Source organism: Choristoneura fumiferana, chromosome 21 (assembly GCF_025370935.1).
Source record: "Choristoneura fumiferana chromosome 21, NRCan_CFum_1, whole genome shotgun sequence".
NCBI lineage: Eukaryota > Metazoa > Arthropoda > Insecta > Lepidoptera > Tortricidae > Choristoneura > Choristoneura fumiferana.
In genome coordinates this window covers 13,595,958-13,616,908 of record NC_133492.1, presented here as the reverse complement: position 1 = coordinate 13,616,908, position 20,951 = coordinate 13,595,958, and the positions used below count along the sequence as shown (strand labels likewise).

General features: G+C 36.5%; 1 protein-coding gene across 1 annotated transcript in view; it reads right to left on the bottom strand.

The window, feature by feature from the left end:
• Window positions 1-2,991: 2,991 nt before the first annotated feature.
• Window positions 2,992-20,951, bottom strand: part of LOC141439711 (lachesin-like) — a 77,678-nt gene continuing 59,718 nt past the window's right edge. The window contains exons 4-11 of the mRNA XM_074104056.1: window positions 19,294-19,501; window positions 10,881-11,051; window positions 7,902-8,030; window positions 6,990-7,128; window positions 5,830-5,981; window positions 3,982-4,092; window positions 3,690-3,752; window positions 2,992-3,490 (exon numbers count right to left, since the gene is read on the bottom strand). Of these exons, the coding sequence (XP_073960157.1) occupies window positions 3,270-3,490; window positions 3,690-3,752; window positions 3,982-4,092; window positions 5,830-5,981; window positions 6,990-7,128; window positions 7,902-8,030; window positions 10,881-11,051; window positions 19,294-19,501 (1,194 nt within the window). The 3' untranslated portion in view covers window positions 2,992-3,269. The remainder of the gene's footprint in view (window positions 3,491-3,689; window positions 3,753-3,981; window positions 4,093-5,829; window positions 5,982-6,989; window positions 7,129-7,901; window positions 8,031-10,880; window positions 11,052-19,293; window positions 19,502-20,951) is intronic.

Sequence of the window (20,951 nt, the reverse complement as noted above, 5' to 3'; positions counted from 1 at the left end):
TGCCCGAGACAGGTTTAGAACCTCACTGTAGTATTAGGCTATTACACACTGACCTACATCCACTAAAGATTGTTAACTATAAGTTGAACACTTCCTAGTTATTTGGGCTCCAGCAATACGGTGTGGAAGGCAAAGGAAACGGGAGGTCCTGAAGATACACTTTTGTTTCTTAACTGACAACCACAATCACTGTCAAGAGTAAAAACAATGTGCAGCGTCCTTTTGACACGTCCCTATAGTAATGATAAAGTAATTTAGTATCCCCAATAGCTACCCCGAAGCAATGTGCAGCGTCCTTTTGACACGTCCCTATAGTAATGATAAAGTAATCTAGTATCCCCAATAGCTACCCCGAAGCAATGTGCAGCGTCCTTTTGACACGTCCCTATAGTAATGATAAAGTAATCTAGTATCCCCTAGCTATCCCGAAGCAATGTGCAGCGTCCTTTTGACACGTCCTATAGTAATGATAAAGTAATCTAGTATCCCCAATAGCTACCCCGAAGCAATGTGCAGCGTCCTTTTGACACGTCCCTATAGTAATGATAAAGTAATCTAGTATCCCCAATAGCTACCCCGAAGCAATGTGCAGCGTCCTTTTGACACGTCCCTATAGTAATGATAAAGTAATCTAGTATCCCCAATAGCTACCCCGAAGCAATGTGCAGCGTCCTTTTGACACGTCCCTATAGTAATGATAAAGTAATCTAGTATCCCCAATAGCTACCCCGAAGCAATGTGCAGCGTCCTTTTGACACGTCCCTATAGTAATGATAAAGTAATCTAGTATCCCCAATGTTTCCGTAGTAATTTTGATTGGCTATCTAAATGTGTTTTCAGGATAAAAATAATACAATAGGTACGTAATAAAAATATATTTATTTAAAGAACAACTGCAATATGAGGCACATGTCCTCACGGGACAGGGAACCTGTTAAGAGGTTTATTCAATGATTTTTATAATGAGTGGTCAAAACAGATACTTATTCATTTATTTTTAAAAAAAGATCAACGAAACGAGATAAAAATTAACAGAAAATATCAGTAAGAGCGCTTTAATCGTTTTCAATCCGATATCGGTATCGTGCGCCGGTCTATATTGATCGGGAAATCGGAACAAGGAATAAGTACAAAATATACTTTAGTTTCAGATTGTCTAACTCATTCAGGTATCAGTTTGACACTGCTATGTTCATTGATGTGTTATTTGTCATCCGAGGCATATATCAAATAGAATAATCGGCGTAGACTTCAAACAAACAAACAATTTCTTCAGTATTTGTAAAATTAGGAATAAAACAACACAATTAAAAATCATTTTTAATTATTATATCCCACTATATACACTCCTTTCTTACATATAAATTTAAACCTAAGTTAAACCTGTCTATATCGTAGTACGGTAATAAAACTGCTTTATTTCTAGGCTTGTGATATTTACATAACATTTCCCTAGAACTAAATAACGATTACAAACGTGACAAGCAATCGTAACTCATTATACAGTAGGTACAGATAACAAACATATTTTTTGTACAAGTCGTCACCATACTTTGACAAAAGCATATAGTCCAAACATTGTGTATTTATTAAACAATGAAAGATACAAATCTAACAAAACACTACTTTCTTTTAGCGCCCTTTTCTTCTGACTTTATATATTTAATGTTTAGTTGGGTTGAAGTAAATAAATAGTTAAACAATTGAATTTTTAAATAATTAATTTTAGACCTTGTTATTGCCATATACGATCTGTGGTAGAATCACGTTTTCACAGCTCAGATTAGTGAGTAGTGACTTGTTTGAACTATATAGGTAAACTATAATCTTATATAGATACCTCAAACTTAATTCCAAACCCAAGCTTAAGAGATAATTTTTTTAACCTTAGACTGTGCAAGCGACTATTACCTATTATCCAAATACAATTCACCCGTTAAAAATTCTTTAATCTTCTTTCTATGAACGTTTAAATGATTCTGAGAGCTATTATTTCATGATTGAATCTTAACTAAAACATGAATTTTACCAAACTCGTACCTGTACTGTAAAGAAGCTACACAAAATTTCAAATAAAATAAATAATTAACAGAATTTGTGTCTTTAATGCTGAACTTAACTCATTACAAGTCGTTTATGAATGAATGAATGAATGAATGATTTATTTTGAAAAACATCACAACAATATTACATGTTTAATTGATTCCACAAATATATTAAAATCTCCAATTTGCAAAACGTATCAAAGGATTTGTAGCAACCAATTAAATTAGTATTCAGCCTTTTACAGAATGCTTAAAGTCTAATGGAAATAAATGTCGAAATTATTTTGTTCAATTAACTTTATTTAAATAGGTACTTTTTATTTAGTTGTATTATTTACATTAACAATATGTTATTGATTTATACATTGTTACTGATATGCTTAGGTAATGAATGGTTAGCTTTTCACATGGCAAATATTTTTAATTTTATGGTACGTACCTAAAGATAGGAGTTACCTTTAATGGGCATCAAACAAGTGTTCCAAAGAATCTTCTGGCTTTTGATGTAAATCAAAAACTTAATCAACACACAGACTTCAACTCGTCAGCCGTCATTTACACTGACGACTCCTTAATTATATTTTTTTTGAAAACTTTAATCCTTTAGCTGCAGTCAATACCAAAAATGCCATTCTTAAGTTCTCAAAGTTGATTTGTCATTACGCTGAAAGTTATAATATTTTTGACAGGTTATTAATAACGAAATTGTAAAGATAAATTAATTTCAGAAAGTAAGCTACACGTTATTTCCGTTTTTCTACGTTTATCCGAAACAGGCACTCTGTGAGGGTATCGTCATGATTTACTTTAGTATTTTAGGACACCTCGTATCTATATTATCTTGATTAATTTGGCGAGAATTTTAATTCGGATTTTACATACTAATTAATTAGACATGAAAATAACTTTTAATAATTCTTATAATGTTCCATATTCTTTTGTTCCATAAAAAAATCATTAAAAATATATTTTGATGACTGTATAGCACTCATCCCTAAGGTGTTTTCCAATATAACATAACCAAGAAAGGAAATATAGGTCCATTCATAATAGGTTTACTTTAGCTACTTGTTTATAGGCAAAAAAATAATATATTTTTAAACATTAAATAATTTCCAGATTTCAGTAAATGATGCACAGTAGCGAGTATTATCTAAACAACAACTATCTATGGTGTAAAATGTAAAATTGACACTGATTTCCATGAAACTACAAGTAACCTTATCATCTCGCGTCCTTTTGTAATTTTTTGTATTTGTTACTGGCAACTATAGAGTATAGTGCTTGAAAACTACTATAAATTAAACAGTTTATATGTGGCAACACCGTGAGGGCGGCGAGAGTAGGGAGAGGCGAGGCTCGATGAGCAGGGGAGCCTGTAGATTCGGCAGTTGGTAGCCAGTTGTTGTCAAGAACGGACTGCTCGATCACATTTTGCATTGTATCTATGAAGAAATAAAATATTTAATATGCTTGCTTGACTATAATAATATGATAAAAATAATTATGGTTATTAAGAATTAAATCTGAAGCATCCTAGAAATGATGTCAAAAAATACAGTCTCAGAAACAACTTTCAACTTAAAGTTATGGTATGACTATAAATATGAGTTTTATTTAGATAGAATGAATGTTACTTCTCACCGTATGTTGTAACGTCCGGCGTAAAAAACTTTTGCTCAGCCGGTTGTAAAGGTACCACAAATCCTGAAACAAAATAGTTTTTATGTTACATACGTGATGTGTAGCATGGATTTTAGCCAGGATTAACGCCTATGAATTTTACAAAAATTAACGTGCTTGGCGACATCACCACGGCGCGGCGTGGTAACTTGAAACGGCGCTGTGTCGTAACGTAAAACGGTGCAGCGCCAGGTTGCAGCACTTTGCCGCGTTCTGTAGTATACACCAAACGGCAAACGGTTATAAAACTTACTCGGCGGCATGTACTCGGTGGTTGTCGGCGGCGCCGTCGTTGTGGTTGTTGTTGTCGTTGTAGTGGTTGTCGTTGTTGTCGTCGTCGTTGTTGTCGTCGTGATTTTGATTTCTGTTTAAAAATGCAAAAGTATTAAGTTAATGGTAATAAGGTTTAAAACAGCAAACAAGAGGTAATTGAAATCAATCAAAGTCCCAAATTAACAAAAGCTAAATTTATTTATATAAATTTAGAGGACAATAATAATAGGATTGTGTTCTACATATAATAAAAAAACCGGCCAAGAGCGTGTCGGACACGCCCAAAATAGGGTTCCGTAGCCATTACGAAAAAATTAAGTCATATTTTTCTAAGGATTTCGTACTTTATACTGCTATTTACTCATAAAGTACTAATAATTCTCAAGCAAACTTAGCCGTTATAGTTTTCCTTAAAAGTTTGATATACTTACTACCATCCTGAATTTTTCCACCCACCGGTTTCGATTTTAGAGGGGGGGGGAGGGGACGCTCGATTTTAATGAAAATTTGCACTTGAAAGTTGAATATTTCGCAAACAAATCACTGAATCGAAAAATCGTCTCAGCAAACCCATAATGATTTTAAAAGACCAATCTAACGATACCCCATAATATAGGGTTGGATGAGAGAAAAAAAATCACCCCCACTTTACGTCTATGGGAAGTACCCAATTTTAATTTTTTATTGTACCATTTTGTCGGCATAGTTTACATATATATCCGTGCAAAATTACAGCTTTCTAGCAGTTGAGAGTTAGACAGACAGACAGACAGACAGACGGACAGACAGTTTCGCAAGGGCTTTATAAGGATTCCGTTTTTGCCATTTTGGCTCCGGAACCCTAAAAATGGTGTGAGTGTAGATTAATTAATTAGACTTAGGGGCTGTTTCACCATCCATTGATTAGCGTTAACCGACGGTGAAATGTGATGCCGTCTCCGTCTATTCGAACAAAACAAATAGAGACGGCATCACACCTTCACACCTAACCGCCATTTAACACTAATCAATGGATGGTGAAACAGCCCCTTAGATATACAATATTGTAAACAGTAGAAACCCAGTTTGTACACAAATAGGTTAAAAGGTTACTTTGAAATATGAAAAAGCTACTTGATCCGCACCACTTTTTGCTAGAGCTAAACTTCGCTTTAAATAACATCTAATTAGGGAAAATGAACAAAGCATAATTAGACTTGTTAATATTTAATAACCAGGAATCTTTGTGGTTTAATTTTTTCCACAAATATTTTAAGAAAGTTTTCGACAGAAATGTCTAAGTTGAACAATTTTTACCACGCTACACTTAAGGGTTATGTTAAAATATTAGTTAGATAGTTTAGTTTCAAAAAACAAAGTACCTCGTTGAGGTTTTTCCCGTTCTGTTCTCAATTGACGGTTTTTCCGAACCGGTGGTAGATCCTTTAATGTTCATAAGTGCTGGTTATTGTTCAAATTGTACAAAGATATTTTTGTTTTTGACTTTGATTTTGACTCATCATTTACCACCGGGCGGAAGACGTCCACTATTGAACAACGGGTTCACCCTTACAACGCCACAATAAACGCCAAATCGCCACCTGCAACTATCGATTGCCCGAAACTCTCACGATGTCGTCAGTCCACCTGTGGGAGGCGAACTCTAGTCTTCAGGTATTACGGAATATTTATTGATTTTGATTCTTATGACGTCACGACATATATTTTTTTCGGCACCTTATCAGCAGCTGACTTCCTCCGAAGCAACTCCTCCTCTCCCTGAAGTCCTTTGCTTAGGGGGTTATGCGAAGAAGAGATCTAAAACGTGTATAATAGTTTAGAGTATTACCATAAAGCCTGATGGTGCCCTCAGCTTTACCCATAGTGTTGGTAGCCACGCAGATATACGTCCCTGCGTCTTCGCTCCGGAACTGCGAGATGTTCAGCTTCATACGCGACTGATACGGAAATATTCTGTCGTCGGACAGATTGTGTCGCCCCCTGTAATGCCATCAGATTATTCTAGATACATGAAATTTTGCATGGCTGTTAGTCATAGAACGTTAGGAAAGACCATGATGTAATTTTTATGAATTCCCGTAAAAATTTAGTAATTTAGCTGTAGTAATACGGCGTGGAGAAAACACCCAATGAAATTATTGGCACATGACCCATTGTATTTAAGACCTTTATACTGACGAAACTGAGCATGGCCATGACCATGGGTGATAGTGTTTACTTACCACCGGGTAACACGCTTACACATTTGTCACCATACGTCTTTAAAAAATAAACCCTCTTTAAAGTTGGTTACAAGCAAAGCTTGCATAGGCAACAAGAGTACTCAAAGACAATGCATTGATTCAAGGTGTTACTTTGTGGAGGTCTTTTTCAACGAAACGAATACCTAAAATTTTTTTACCTTTCTTTTCCGCTACTATACGTACACAACAATCACGTCTACTAGCTATACAAAATAACCTAAGCATAAAAATACATTTTTAATACAAGCTTTTTTTGCTGTACTTGTTGTTCACTGTACTTGCATTGTCACCCAAACTACATTTGCATACCAAATTTCAAGTCGTAGCTATTAACTAATGAAGAGTTCCGTCCTGCGGAGACGATCCTGGCTGGACTACCAGGATGTCACTACTAGATTATTGCATTGTCACGCGATTTACACAAGCATTCCAAATTTCAAGTCAGTCTAACTACTGAAAGTTGATCAAATTTGACTTGCAAGATTTGACTACAGACACACAGCCAGACAGACAACGGGACAGGTGAAACTAAATAAAAGCTTGTAAAAAGGATGCAGTTCATTAACACAAAAGACCGCTCATATTCCTGCCTATAATTTAAATATTATTATACAGCTCTAAATAACAACCAAACTAAAACCAGTTCAGAACTCGTGTGCCCTAAGCAAAGGCTATCCGCAAGAAATTTCAACGGCGGCGTGGCCACAACTTGGGTTCAAACTAGTCCCAAATACTTTACACTCACCCCGAAAGTATCATTTCCTCGCCGCTCTTGAGCCAATAGTTGATAGCCTGCGGGTAAGCTTCGACGAAGCATTCCAACCTAGTTTGGGACCCCGTAGGCACTCCGATTACCTTTGTTGCTACGGCTATCGAAGGCGCAACTGTGAACAAACCACTTATTTTAAACACACTTAAGAGTTACTAGCGTAAGTCCGGAGCGTGCAACGCTGTCGAATTCCATTATAGTCCGGCTTTGTTATTCAAGCTTAATATGATTTTCAAACTTAATGGACATTTCTGCACTGGGAAATAGTGCACCGTTTTATTGGATACTGCATTATGTGCACATTGTACAGCAGCAACATAATCTCTTGTTTATTATGAGTTTCTAGTCTTCGCAATTTAAAACAATGTTTTGATTGTTAAAGGCTTTTTAAGCTCAAGTCTGCCATTAATATGTAGGTATAGGTACCATCTTTAGTTTGCTAATACTCGAAACAAAAGATCGTTTTTTTTTCTAATTTAAATCATTAGGAAAAAGATGAAAACTGACTGTCCTTTTGTAGTGGAATAAAATCAACACAAACAAATGTTTTACAACTTTTTATGAATCTTTTATAAACAAGTAAGTAAGATGTTTTATTTATTACAAAATTCATACCAAGTCAAGCTCAAGTATACAAATGATAAAAAATAGAGTATAAAACATTATATAACGTCAACATGGAAATTCCTACACTTTAAAAACAGTAAAAAGGCACTGATCACCAATAAAACTTTGAAAAATATATTGTGACCCATGCGGAATAAGCCGCAATAGGTTTTCTGTTCTAATCACAGTCTTATAGTGTATCTACCAAAGTAGTAAATGCTTCGGTAGTAAGTAGTAAAAATCGGTTATTAATTTTCATAAGGTGATGAAAAAAATGCTTACAATTAACATTGAGCATGATACGTTTCGACACGGAGGGCGGCACATCGTTGGAGGCAATACAAAGGTACGCGCCCATCTGCCGCCGCTCCACCTTCGTCAAATTCAGGTTCGGACCCATGAACATGTCCACTGTGGGAAAAAACGAGAATATTAATAGGTAGTACACATTGATCGTTCAAAATTTCATTGAATACTAGCTTCATCCCGAAGCTTCGCTCTCGTGGAAAAAAAAAATCTTCCTCTCTTTGATCCTCAAAAAAAAATCTGCTAAATTACAAATCTAGCTCTAGTGGTAGCAGTGGTATCAGTATCCGCTGTGCGTTGTCTGTCTCAATCAGTCATCCATCATGCAGTAACGTTACTTAGGGCCTGTTTCACCACTTGTCGACTAACTTTAAGTGACGGCACTTAAAGTTAGTCGACACATGTGATGCCGTCTCTGTTTGTTTTGTTCGGACAAACAAAGACAGCATTGCTTTTATCTGACACTTAAAGTTAGTCGACAAGTGGTGAAACAGGCCCTTACCATTTTATAGCTATAGATTATGCAATAACCTCTGGGATCTTGATAATCTACCGGCAGCTAAATTAAACGACTAAAAATACAGTGAGACCAAAATACATACTTAGACAGACGCAGGTTTTTTTTAAACAAAAATAAATAGTTTTTATTGCATTTATTTTTAGCACTGACATTGTTATTGTTGTAGAAAATTTGTCGTTATTTCTGTTCCTTGTCTAGAAAACTCATGCAGAAGTTCCAGTTTGAGTCTTAAAACTTGAGCTGGGCGTTTAAATTTTTTTTATTGTGAGAGGGAGGCAAACGAGCAAGCGGGTCATCTGATGGGAAATGATCACCACCGCCCATGGGTACCAACTACTGAAGAAGAGTCATTGGTCCGTTGTCGGCCCTTTAAAGTCTTAATAAAATCACAGCCTGGATTTTATTAATAAATATCTTTTCTATTATGTATATATCTTTTTTATGTTTTAATATTAATTTGGAATATTTCAGGTGGTGGCCAGATTAGTAACTAACAAATGTTTTCAAGATTTTAATTATGTTTGACAAATCCTTTCACACATTAATCAATATTTGTGTACGACGTCAAAGGTAAGTACATTTTCAATTAAAAATGTCGATGAAATCACACACAAGAGCTTTGAGCTTACTCTGGAGTCGCAGTGGAATTACTTTGGATCCATTTTAAAACACCTTACGCCTACATGTTTATTTAAAAGCACGATACACTTGTAACTGTAACAGTTGGCGCCCAAAAACGAGCAGTGTCTGTGTCATGAGGCTATAAATAAAGACGTTTAAGCTTAACGTCAGCGCCAGGCATCCGTTAGAGAGATCAATCTGACCGCGGGTGACATAAATCCTCCTAAACTTAATTTATTTGCGTAATTCCGCCACAGTAGAATCGATACGGTTGATCAAATTGCACTACAAACGTTGGATTACTCTGAATAGTCGCCAGCTTTGAGCTATCATATGTTTCACTGTACATGTGTGCTGACCCGTTGTTCATTGGAGAACCATAGCAGCGAGCACCGATGTTATACGTTTGATTGATTTAGCTCTAAGTTCTCTGTTCTTCAAGGTGAGTAGGCTTTATATGGCATTGTCAATTGATTAATATGGCAATGTCAATCCGTTCTAAAATATATAATACTATGTTGATAGTGATAGTCACAGAGTACTTTATACATAGTGCCTGCCCCGTCTTAACACGGGTGTATTAATGAAAACAATACGACCAAATCTTTCCATTAAAGTATGACACAGTAATGAAGAAAAGACTATTAAAATAACTTTTTCGTAACAATGAAACTAATCAAATGAGTGTTACTTTACTAAGTTACTAGATATGGACCTTACTGTAAATAAGGCCTAATAGAAAATAGATGACTCAGTTGGGAAACATGTCCTGCAAGTCGGTGTCGCATAATACATTCGGGAAGGCAGCTTTGAGCCAGAAGAGAAATTAAAGTAACGGCGAAGTGCGTACAAAAACGGCGCGCTACCGTAAATCGGAACTGTCACGGCCATTTATTAAAAACTTCCGCTCCCCTAATTTCGACCGCTGTAGCGATGTCTGGCAAAGAATTGTTTGATGAATATTCATGCGCCAAATATTCTAGTGAGATAGTAACAATTGGTTCGCAACGTTTGAAATTCACGTAAAACATTAATTAAAGCATCGCTTGCGAGGCTGCACACGGTTTTGTATGTTTTGAGAAACGGTCTGTTTTGTTTTATCGACTCTATGTACCTAATGCAAATCATGAAGCTGAATACTTTTAGACTAAAAAGGCTCAAGATAGAAGATGAAATAAAACGGATAACTTACGTCTCTATACTTAGAGCTTAATTAGTTCTTAGGTTGACATGTTTCGGCCTAATTCTTAGTGCTTCCTCTACAAAATGGTTTCATGTTCATAGAAGATAAGACGTATTTGTGCATTTAGGTAAAATTTTCGTACATATGAAAATGTTTGTTCGCAAATAATATCTACTATTTGTTTTTTAATACGAGTAACACAAACATCACGCCTGTATTCCCAAATGGGGTAGGCAGAGCACACGAAACGTTACCGCTAGACCGCTACGGAGCCACTTTTAGCAATTTTAGGTTTAAAGTTTGTCAAAAACGGTACAATAGTGACAGTTTGCTAGCCTGTCGCCTACGGTATACAACCTATGTCCTTTGTTGCCTCTTACGACATCCGCGGAAGAAATAGAGAGGTGTAATTCTAACCCATCACTTTTAATAATGATTACATTATTACGTATTCACTTATAGTACTCGTGTTATCACTACATCTACGAGTATACTCTAATTATTACTATGTAACTATATTAGTTGTACTTAATAGTTCTATTAGGTACTTGATTTAGTTTTTTATTTTGCTCAGGGAACGTATCTATTAAGTTTTTTTTTTTCTTGTTTTATGAGTCCATTAATTAGGTACCTTTGTGCAGTTCCCCGGTCTCGTCCCTCAGTTGTATATTCGTGCCGTCTTCCCTCCGCCACAGGATGCGCGGGAGTGGACGGCCTTCAGCCATGCAGGAGAGACTCACGTCCTGTCCTTCTCTAGCCACCATGTCACCGCTGGTGCCTTCGTCAACTATGTTGGGAGGAACTGTGAAAAGAAAAAAAGATGAGACAACTAGTAGGATACTTACTTATGTAATAATTACTTATTTAATGAAGATAACGGACACATGAATTGTGGTTCTTTGTTGTCAGACATTTTAACTTTAAACTAAACAAAATTGATTTTGAACATTACATTTTTCCCCCCATGTCCTCCATTCCTCCATCTAAAGCAGTCATTAAGAAATACAACCAGAGGCCGTATTTGCTGCCTAACATTTCTGGCGCTCGCGATCGCAATCAATGACAGATTTCGTATACAAAAATTCGGGCAAGTGCGAGTCGGACTCGCGCACCGAGGGTTCCGTGCACATTTATAGGTATGTAAACGGGAATCGTGTCTTGAAGATGTTTCTCGATGTTTCCGAGTGATTTAATACATCCAGTGTATGCATAGCCCTACTCTTAAGTAAAATGTACGCAGTGTGGGGTTAGATTAAATTAGTCAATAATATTTACAGACAGACATAAAATATCAGGATTTTCAGAATTTTCTAGTTAGTTGTGTTATAATAGCTAGCTGCAAACAAAATTTCAAGTTTCTAGGACAATTGGAAGTGCCCTATAGGTTTTCAGTGCACACTGCTATTTGTATGGAAACATGTTGTTTAATGACTGTAACTTTTGATTGCGTTGACTTAGAAGTTAGATTTTTTCAGGGCTTCAAGGAACCGCAGATTTAATTATTCGATATCAATTTCAGCTTGATACCTCCACGCGTTCCCGATAAAAAGGGTCTTGACAGACGGACGGACGGACAATAAAGTTTTTTTTGTTTTCGAGGTACGGAACCCTAAAAACTGTCATTTGATTCCGATTGCGAGCGTCAGAAACGTTAGGCAATACGGCCTCAGGTCGTCCTGCCATCTCCATCTGGGCCGACCCCGCCGTTGCCATCCGTGGCCTCAGCCGTGGCACCCACTCTGTGGCATTTTTAGCCCACCGCAGTGGATGAATTCGGCTGATGTGGCCGGCTCAGTTCCACTTCAACCTGGCAGTCTTTGCACCAACGTCGATAACAACTTTACAAAATATGTTCAGTAAGCTAGCAAAGCCAGCGTGACCAAAATAATACCAAAATACGTACTACTGCGCACCGCGGATGTTAAAGTAATAAAGTATTTAAGCAAGTGGTTAAGTTACTTTAATTCCCCTAACGGAAGACATCCATGTACCTACTTCATAAAAGTTGAATGGGGATCCCTAACCGTAGGTATATAATTTATGCACCGAAAGCTACCTTGTAATACGGTGCTAAGGGAATAAATTTTCACAGGCAATGTTACTTATATTCGTATTTTTCCCTCGTGGGTAAAAATTTAACATAAATCTTGCGATATGGATCTTTAATAAATATTGCAAGTTAAATCCCGGCCGGGCTTTGTACCTAATTGAATGACTGTGATTCGTGATAAATTTTAATAAATGCCCGTGTAAGCACAACTTTTACGTGTTTTATTTTATACTCAACCCAAAGGGTGTCATCAAATGCACCGATCGTGTAGCAACACATGCTGAGTGGAGACCATTTTTCGGGTAAGGGTAGTGTTACCACCATTACGGAGTAGAAATGTATAAATAATATTATATAGGTGTATTACTATTGTTTTTTTCTGTTTAGTCGTAGTTACTTTTCGGACTGTAAATGAAATATTTTCTTTCTTTTCCAAACGGTCACTGGCGGCCACTAAAATTTTCAGTTTCTATGGCCTTAATAATAACAAATAAATCATCATCATCATAATATGTAATTACTAAATGCTAATAATAAATGCGTAAATAACTCTGTCTGTTTGTATGTTACCTCTTCATAATTAAATTGCTGACCCGATTTGGTACGTGACAGTTTGGAACTCTTTTCATTCCCATATCATTATATTCTATATCATTATTTATCCCGGAAAATTGCATAGTTTTCGCAAAGTATCGATAAACGAATTCTTAGTGGACAGAATCGCGGGCATCAGCTCGTAAAGATAAACACCTGCATACCTATATCATGTTGACATTCATATAACTGCCAAAGAAAAGTAGGAAAAGATAACGTCTACTGAAAAAGTATTGTTTTTATCATTCAAAACAAGAAACAAAAGAAAAACGTTAAATTGAAATAAGCACATGATCAACAATCAACACCAGGAAATGAAGCAGGTAGGGTACAAATCACAAAAGAAAACGTTTGTACCCAACATACCAAAACAGCAATTGAATTTTAAAAATAGCCCCATTCAGCGCCAGCCGAAAGTGTCCACACAAAAGGTTAGAACGCAAAACATTCCGCCATCAATAACAACTGTCAGAAGCAGAGGAATTTGCCATTGCAAACAGAACAATGTAGGTAAAAGCTGCGGGAAGACTATGCCTTGGGCACCTCAAGCCTCACGGACAAAGTGTGCGCGCGGTAAATCACCCTCGCACAAAACATTCGATGCAGAACGGGACGTGAGTGCGCGCCCATAGTGCTACGTGACCCATAGTTGTAACCCAACCTGAACGCGAAAGATTTACTATGAAACTATTTAGATAGGACTTTATTGACTAAACTCACGGCAGATAAACCAAGTCTGGGCCACCCCTCTTGGTATTATCATCCGAGTCTATACTGCTGGGCAGAGAATGAGAGGTATAGGGCGTGCGGATTGGAAACTTTACACACTCTTTTGAATTGTTTCGCAGGCCAGCTTTCCTTGAAATGGTTGTAGTAAATTTTGAATGTGATTTCGCACTTGACTTTCGAAAAACTCAGAGACTCGAGCCCGGGTTTGAATTTCTTTTTGGGAGCTAAACCACTAGGCCACCACGGCTCTTTAGCTTCCAACAGTACCAAGTTATTCATAAAAAATGTAACCACAAATATCTATTAAGAACAAATGAAGGGTCCACGGAAAGATCATATCTAGTCACTTTTTTTTTAAACTGAGATTTTAATGTCAAAATGTAGAGCTCACAAAGTTGAATTAAATAAAAATAATCTGAAAACAATAAAAAATCAATTTTTTGATTTTTTAAATAAATGGCAACCATAATAATTGTTCGTGATGACTAACTTTCAAACCGCTATAACCCAAAAATTTGCTTAGGTGACTAGACACGTTCTTTCCGTGGACCCTTCAAATAGATATACACAAGAAAAATTCCTGAGATGATATCGTGGTCTTCATTTACGCTGCATGAAGAATTCAACTGACGTTAACACCGCTTCCTTCCGTACTAATACAATAACCCTATACTCAGTCAATAAAAAGGACACAAGTGATACAAAGAACCACTCTTCTCGGAAAGCTCTGTCGGTGCTTGTTTTTACAACACAATGCCCGATCCTGCTTATATCTACGTCCATGATATGCCCATTTAGGGCACGCTGCCACAATCCGCTGTAATGCAATTGAGTTTACTTTAGCTTTAAGAATATAAGATTGCCTATTGCTTACCTGGGGAAATCATTATATTACCTGAGTTTTCTGTGTGTTCAGGAAAGAATCAGTGTATTGTACTTACTGTATTGCCGTGTTTCATCTTACTTGCAAAGTGTTGATGGTGATATTAATATTTGTAACTACCTAATTGTTCATGATAACAAATTAAAACAAATCATTAAAGCGACGAATCTAATGCCTAAATCACAATTTAATTATAAGTCGGAAGGCATAGGGAAGGCCTTTGTTCAACAGTGGACGTTGAACAAGGGCATTCTCAAAGAACGCCACATGAACGAAAACTCGCTACTTGCATCCACCGGTTGCGCGCAACTCTCGCGATATTGTCGGTCCACCAAGAGGGAGGTCAACGCTTCATCTTCCGGTTCGTGGTCGCCACTCGAGTGTCTTTCTCCCTTAACAACGGTTTTCTGTTCTACGGCGTTAACTCGCCCAGTACCTCTTTAACTAGCATATTCTTCGAACTATGTCGCTGAGTTCATTTATTCGGCGAATTTCTTTATCCCTGATTCTATCGCGCAAAGAAACTCCGAGTAAGGCTCTCTCCATCGCTCGTTGTGTGACTCCGAGTCTCTTCAAGAGAAAACGACAATTTACGAAGTGTAAATTATCACAAACGAAAATAAAAACAGAATACAAATAAAAGACTAACTTATTTGTCATTTTTAGTTACATATAAATGATCAAACCGGTAATTATTTTTAGTTTAAACTAACAACAGGGTAAGAAATTAATCCCTTTCGTTCATGTAGGTAATTAAGGCAAAATTTTTGAAAAATGTTTAAATTTTTACGTTTTTCCCTCTTTTTAGGGTTCCGGAGCCAAAATGGCAAAAACGGAACCCTTATAGTTTCGCCATGTCTGTCTGTCTGTCTGTCTGTCCGTCCGCGGTTTTGCTCAGGGACTATGAATGCTAGAAAACTGTGATTTTGCACTGATATATAAGTAAAGTATGCCGACAAAAAGGTACAATTAAAATTTTAAAAAATTTTTTTGGGGTACCTCCCATAGACGTAAAGAGGGGGTGATTTTTTTTCTCATCAAACCCTATAGTGTGGGGTATCGTTGGATAAGTCTTTTAAAACCATTAGGGGGTTGCTAAAACGATTTTTCGATTCAGTGATCTGTTTGCGAAATATTCAACTTAATTTTCATTAAAATCGAGCGTCTCCCCCCCTCTAAAATCTAAACCGGTGGGTAGACAAATTTGAAAAAAATCAGGATGGTAGTAAGTATATCAAACTTTCAAGGAAAACTATAACGGCTAAGTTTGCTTGCGAATTATTAGAAGTTTATGACTAAATAGCAGCCTATGGTAAAGTACCTAAGCCTAAACTTGGAAGATTCCGTATAAAATACGAAATTCTTAGAAAAATATTACTTAATTTTTTTGTAATGGCTACGGAACCCTATTTTGGGCGTGTCCGACATGCTCTTGGCCGGTTTTTCTTAAGTTTTAATACTTTCTATATTTTACGCGCACGGCTTCATATTAAATGTCTTACTAAAGAAAATATATTTGCAATTCAGCGTTATCCTATTACATACCAAACGAACTGGCATATAAATCGTTTAATATAGACACCAGCATTTTCTCCGAGCGTCCACAAAGACCTCATTAACGCGATGTGCGGGAATCTACCGCCCCTACTAGGTTTAGAGAAAATACTGATTCGGCTAAAGGTTTAAAAATTGAAGCCGGAATGTAGGCAACGGAACTCTGTTATAAAAAACCGGCCAAGAGCGTGTCGGACACGCCCAAAATAGGGTTCCGTAGCCATTACGGAAAAATCAAGTAATATTTTTCTAAGGATTTCGTATTTTATACGGAATCTTCCAAGTTTAGGTATATTTTATACCTTAGGCTGCTATTTACTCATAAACTACTAATAATTCTCAAGCAAACTTAGCCGTTATAGTTTTCCTTGAAAGTTTGATATACTTACTACCATCCTGATTTTTTTCAAATTTTTCCACCAGGGGGGGGACGCTCGATTTTAATGAAAATTGCACTTTACAGTTGAATATTTCGCAAACAAATCACTGAATCGAAAAATCGTTTTAGCAACACCCTAATTAAAAGACCTATCCAACGATACCCCACACTATAGGGTTGGATGAGAAAAAAAAATCACCCCCATTTTACGTCTATGGGAGGTACCCTAAAAAATTTTTTTTTTTTAAATTTTGGTTGTACTATTTTGTCGGCATAGTTTACATATATATAATAATGATCCTACTATATAATTGGACCGTTTCTCTGAATTACAGCACTAGACTTTAGAGTCTAGACTGACTTAATTTATTTCGATTATGAATATTCCTTTTTATATAGTGAGTCTGGACGAAAATTACTACCTACAGGATTAAGTTTTACATTAGACTCGACTGGTACAGTCAAGTCTATGTATTACAGGTATAACATTTTCGGCTGTTTTATTTTGGTGACAAATCGTCAGTCGTCACTACCTACTTTAAAAAAACTCGTACCTTAACATCGATAATACCTATTGACATATTGATTTCAGATGCGAGATTTTTTCAAAGTAGTGATGAAATATCTGTATTCCATGTGCAATCCTTGTGTGAAATCACATTTGAAATTAACCACGAGATTTACGGTGAAGGAAAGCATCGTAAGGAAACCTGCATGCACCTGCGAAGTAATTCAATGGTGTGTGTGAAGTTCCCCATTCGCGGTGGGCCCGTGTGGTAACTACAGCCACTTATTGTAAGAGGAGGCTTGTGCCCAGTAGTGAGACGTAGGTATGTGAGCCGAGATGATGATGATCCTTAAAGTGATAACAAATAAAAATTAATAGTGACCTACATCCAAATTTGGACTCAATTTGAAAAGTGAGCAACACTTTTCGTGTCACATCTTTTTCGATTTCTTACTCAGTACGTATTTTTCTTTAACTGTCAAAAAAGTCATCTACATAGCGAGAAATTAAACCTATCTGTTGGTATTTCTACGCGTTACAAACGAGGTATCCCATTCCAAAAATGTTAATTAACCGTCAGGTATTTACATCAAGTGAGAATCTGTCACCTCTCGCGTAAAGATGCCACGTTCAGCGTGTTACTAACTTAACATGAGCCCAAATTCCGTGTCCGACACTACCCTTTTTACTCTTGATAAAACCCGCATAATTTCTTTGTGCCAAGAAGGCTAAGCTTAAGTGGGAGTGGACCGACAAGGATGTCGTATGAATCTGGAATAGTGGGTTGAAATACCTAACTAAAGGGCCCCGCGAAGTGGACAACGGAGTGAGCGAGGGATAAAAAATTCAGACTATTTTGGAAAATGAATGCTAGCTTTAAAGTCTGCAAGCAATATTTTTAAAAGGACTTCTTTGTTTATTTGTTTCTTGAAATATTTCCCCTAATTCCAAAAGTTAAAATTATATCTACGTATTTGGGAATCATAGACATGGATGATAGACACTATAAATTTGAGAAAAATATTGAATTATGTCAAGTACTCATACTAAGTAATAACATGAATTTGAAAGTTTATGAGTGTGTCTTTAATTGTGTTTGATAGTTTGTATCTCGACATAATCAACGGAATTCATGAAAAATCCTACAAATTTTAACTCCTTAGTTTAGAGACATCAAAGTATGTACGGGTACGGGGATAAATAAGCTGATTTTTGTCCCAATAATTTCTGAAGATCGTAATATACAGAATACGCATATAAAATCCCAAAATCTTTAATCGCTATAGTTGATATTTTGCAGTGATATTTTTATGTAATGTAAATAAATTTTAAGATTATCTCGTGGGAATTTAACAATCTCGGAATTTTAAATCAACTACCGCATCTAATAGTTCACGCAAGCAAAACCGCAGGTAAAAGCTAGCAAAGAATAATTTAAAGTCACCTCTGGTAAGAGTTATGAATGTTATTGCACAAAGGATGTCTACAACTGTGTCCACGAGAAACCGAAAAGAATACAAAAATGGACTCTGCCTTCGGCTGTCCTGCCACGTTTTAGTATTTTCAGTATTAAAAAACTTTATTCAACTTCGTTCTTCTTTGTTCGACTTGTTGGCTCACTGGTTACATTGTTTAAGTAAGAAACTACTGATCTAATTTTTATCACTACAGTCTATTCATTTAATTTCTGAGGATGCGTCTTAACAACTAAACTTTCGGATTTTTACTCGTATTTTACTAGGCGTTATTTCTTACCAAATTTGATAACTTTTTGTCCACGAGGATTCATATTTTTACTAGTTGGAAGTCGATAGGTACTTCAACACGACCCAGCAGGTGATAGAAGCCCATTAGAGAGTAGGTAGGTAAGATGGGTAAATATATGTTCACTCCTGCTGGCTTGTGTTGAGGCACCGACTTGAAATTGGTAAAAAATATTGGTAAAATCTCACGTCTTAAATCGAGTTTAGCTCGACATGTTTCGGGTTAATTTGCTGCAACACGCGCAGTGTACGAGTATAAATATCCAATATAAAGCTAAACTCGATTTAAGACGTCAGTTATCCGGTACAATATCATTTAATACGAGTGAGTCCCACGGTAGTGACGATTTCAAATTAAATAAAAATTTGTTCAAAATTATATAACACCAAAATCTCTAGCTAGAAAAAGTTCCGAGTTAATACAAATAAAAATAAATACAATCGAATTAAAAATCTCTATGGCCCAAGCCCTCTTGTTCTGAGAGGAGGCCTGTGCCCAGCAGTGGGACGTATATAGGCTGGGATGATGAAGATGATGATGAAAAATCTCCTCCTTTTCGGAAGTCGATTAAAAATGCTCTCACCTAATACATCTACACAGCCGATTTGCTTCTTCATCGTACTGGTGTTGATCTGGCACATGTAGCAACCCCGATCCTCAACCTTCAGAGGCCTGATGTGGAGCTGCCAGGAGCCAGGGGAGTCATTGGTGACTGCGTACCGAGAGCTATGGGTCACCAGACGTGTATGTAGAGTTAGGATTGTCTGGTCATCTGCGCGAATCCACGCCACCTGTGAAGGAATAAAGGTTTGTTATTTTCTAGTGGCTTCCAGTAGACTGATTGAGATTAGTTAATTATTTTATCAGACGTTACTTTGAATAAGTCTTTTTACTTTGCCTCTTGCACGTCCGCTTTATGATAGGGGAGGAGCAAAGTGAATGGTTGGAGTTAATAGATCGAGATTAAATTATTTCATCCGAAATTAAAAAGAACATCAACTCTGGGTCATACATATCAAGAAGTCAAAAGGCTGGCAGAAGTAGCAATTACGACACCGACACGAGTGCAGCTCTTAAATGATGATGACGATGATGAGGGGCACTGATTTGAACCTCCAGATTTAAAGGCTACTTTCCGAGTTAATTATCTTGAAGTAAGATTTTTTTATGATTACACTCCTGAAACAGTTGATATAAGAGTAAATATTTCTAGCTAGGTTATATCTTGGCTGTGGTGTTCAGATCAGAAAAACACGGGTGTTACGACCAAAATAGATATTTTTTCCAACATTAATATCGAAACGTATCAAATCATAAAATAATACCTACTGGAGGTTAATTTGTTAAAAATCTTTTTGTATCCAAAAATATTATACGTATTATTTGTGAAAAGATTAGTATTGATAAGTCATTTAGAGTATATTTACTTATGTCATTCTTCAGTATCACATTTCAGCCACAACAACGGAAGCAACACAGTCACTATGCCAGGTATAGTAATGTATGTTGACGATGACATCACGGTATTGGACTTCTTAATTTCTATACATTTTATAATTTCTGTATTAAAGTTAAATTTAACGTTATGAGACGTCTTCAATGAAGTAGATATTGTTGAACGTGGGTGCTGTTTGCTTAATGAAAATTGGAACCAAACAGTGGAAATAGGTGGGTTGGGTAGAACTCCGAAGAAAATACGAAAGATTAATGTAGTGTTTCAGAAAGTTTCAACAAGTATAGACGAAAAGGGCGCTTCCTTCTCAATTGGGTAAATCTTTGCTTTAATGTAAGTGTTTCATCGTGTAGGCATATATTTCAAATTAGCTTTCAGTTTCTTAGTTCAAATTCGTTAGGTGTATCTTTAACTTTTTTGTTAATTAACTAGTTGTTTCAAGCTACTTCGTCTAAGTTTCATGAGAATCGCAATTTCACAGGATAATAATAATTATGTACCCGGGTCATTAATTTCAGAAGTTACCTTCTACATAAATACAAAAAACATAGAAATAACCAGCAAAAAGTTAGAAAACCCCGACTTTGTCACTTCAAAGTTCAATATCTTAAAAACGGCTGAACCGATTTTGATAAAACATGTCTAAGAACCATCGCTAAAAAACCTGCTTTCAAATAAAAAAACGGTCCACCCGTTTAAGAGCTACGGTGACACAGACAGACAGACAGACAAACAGACAGACATACACACATAGACACACATAGCGGTCAAACTTATAACACCCCTCT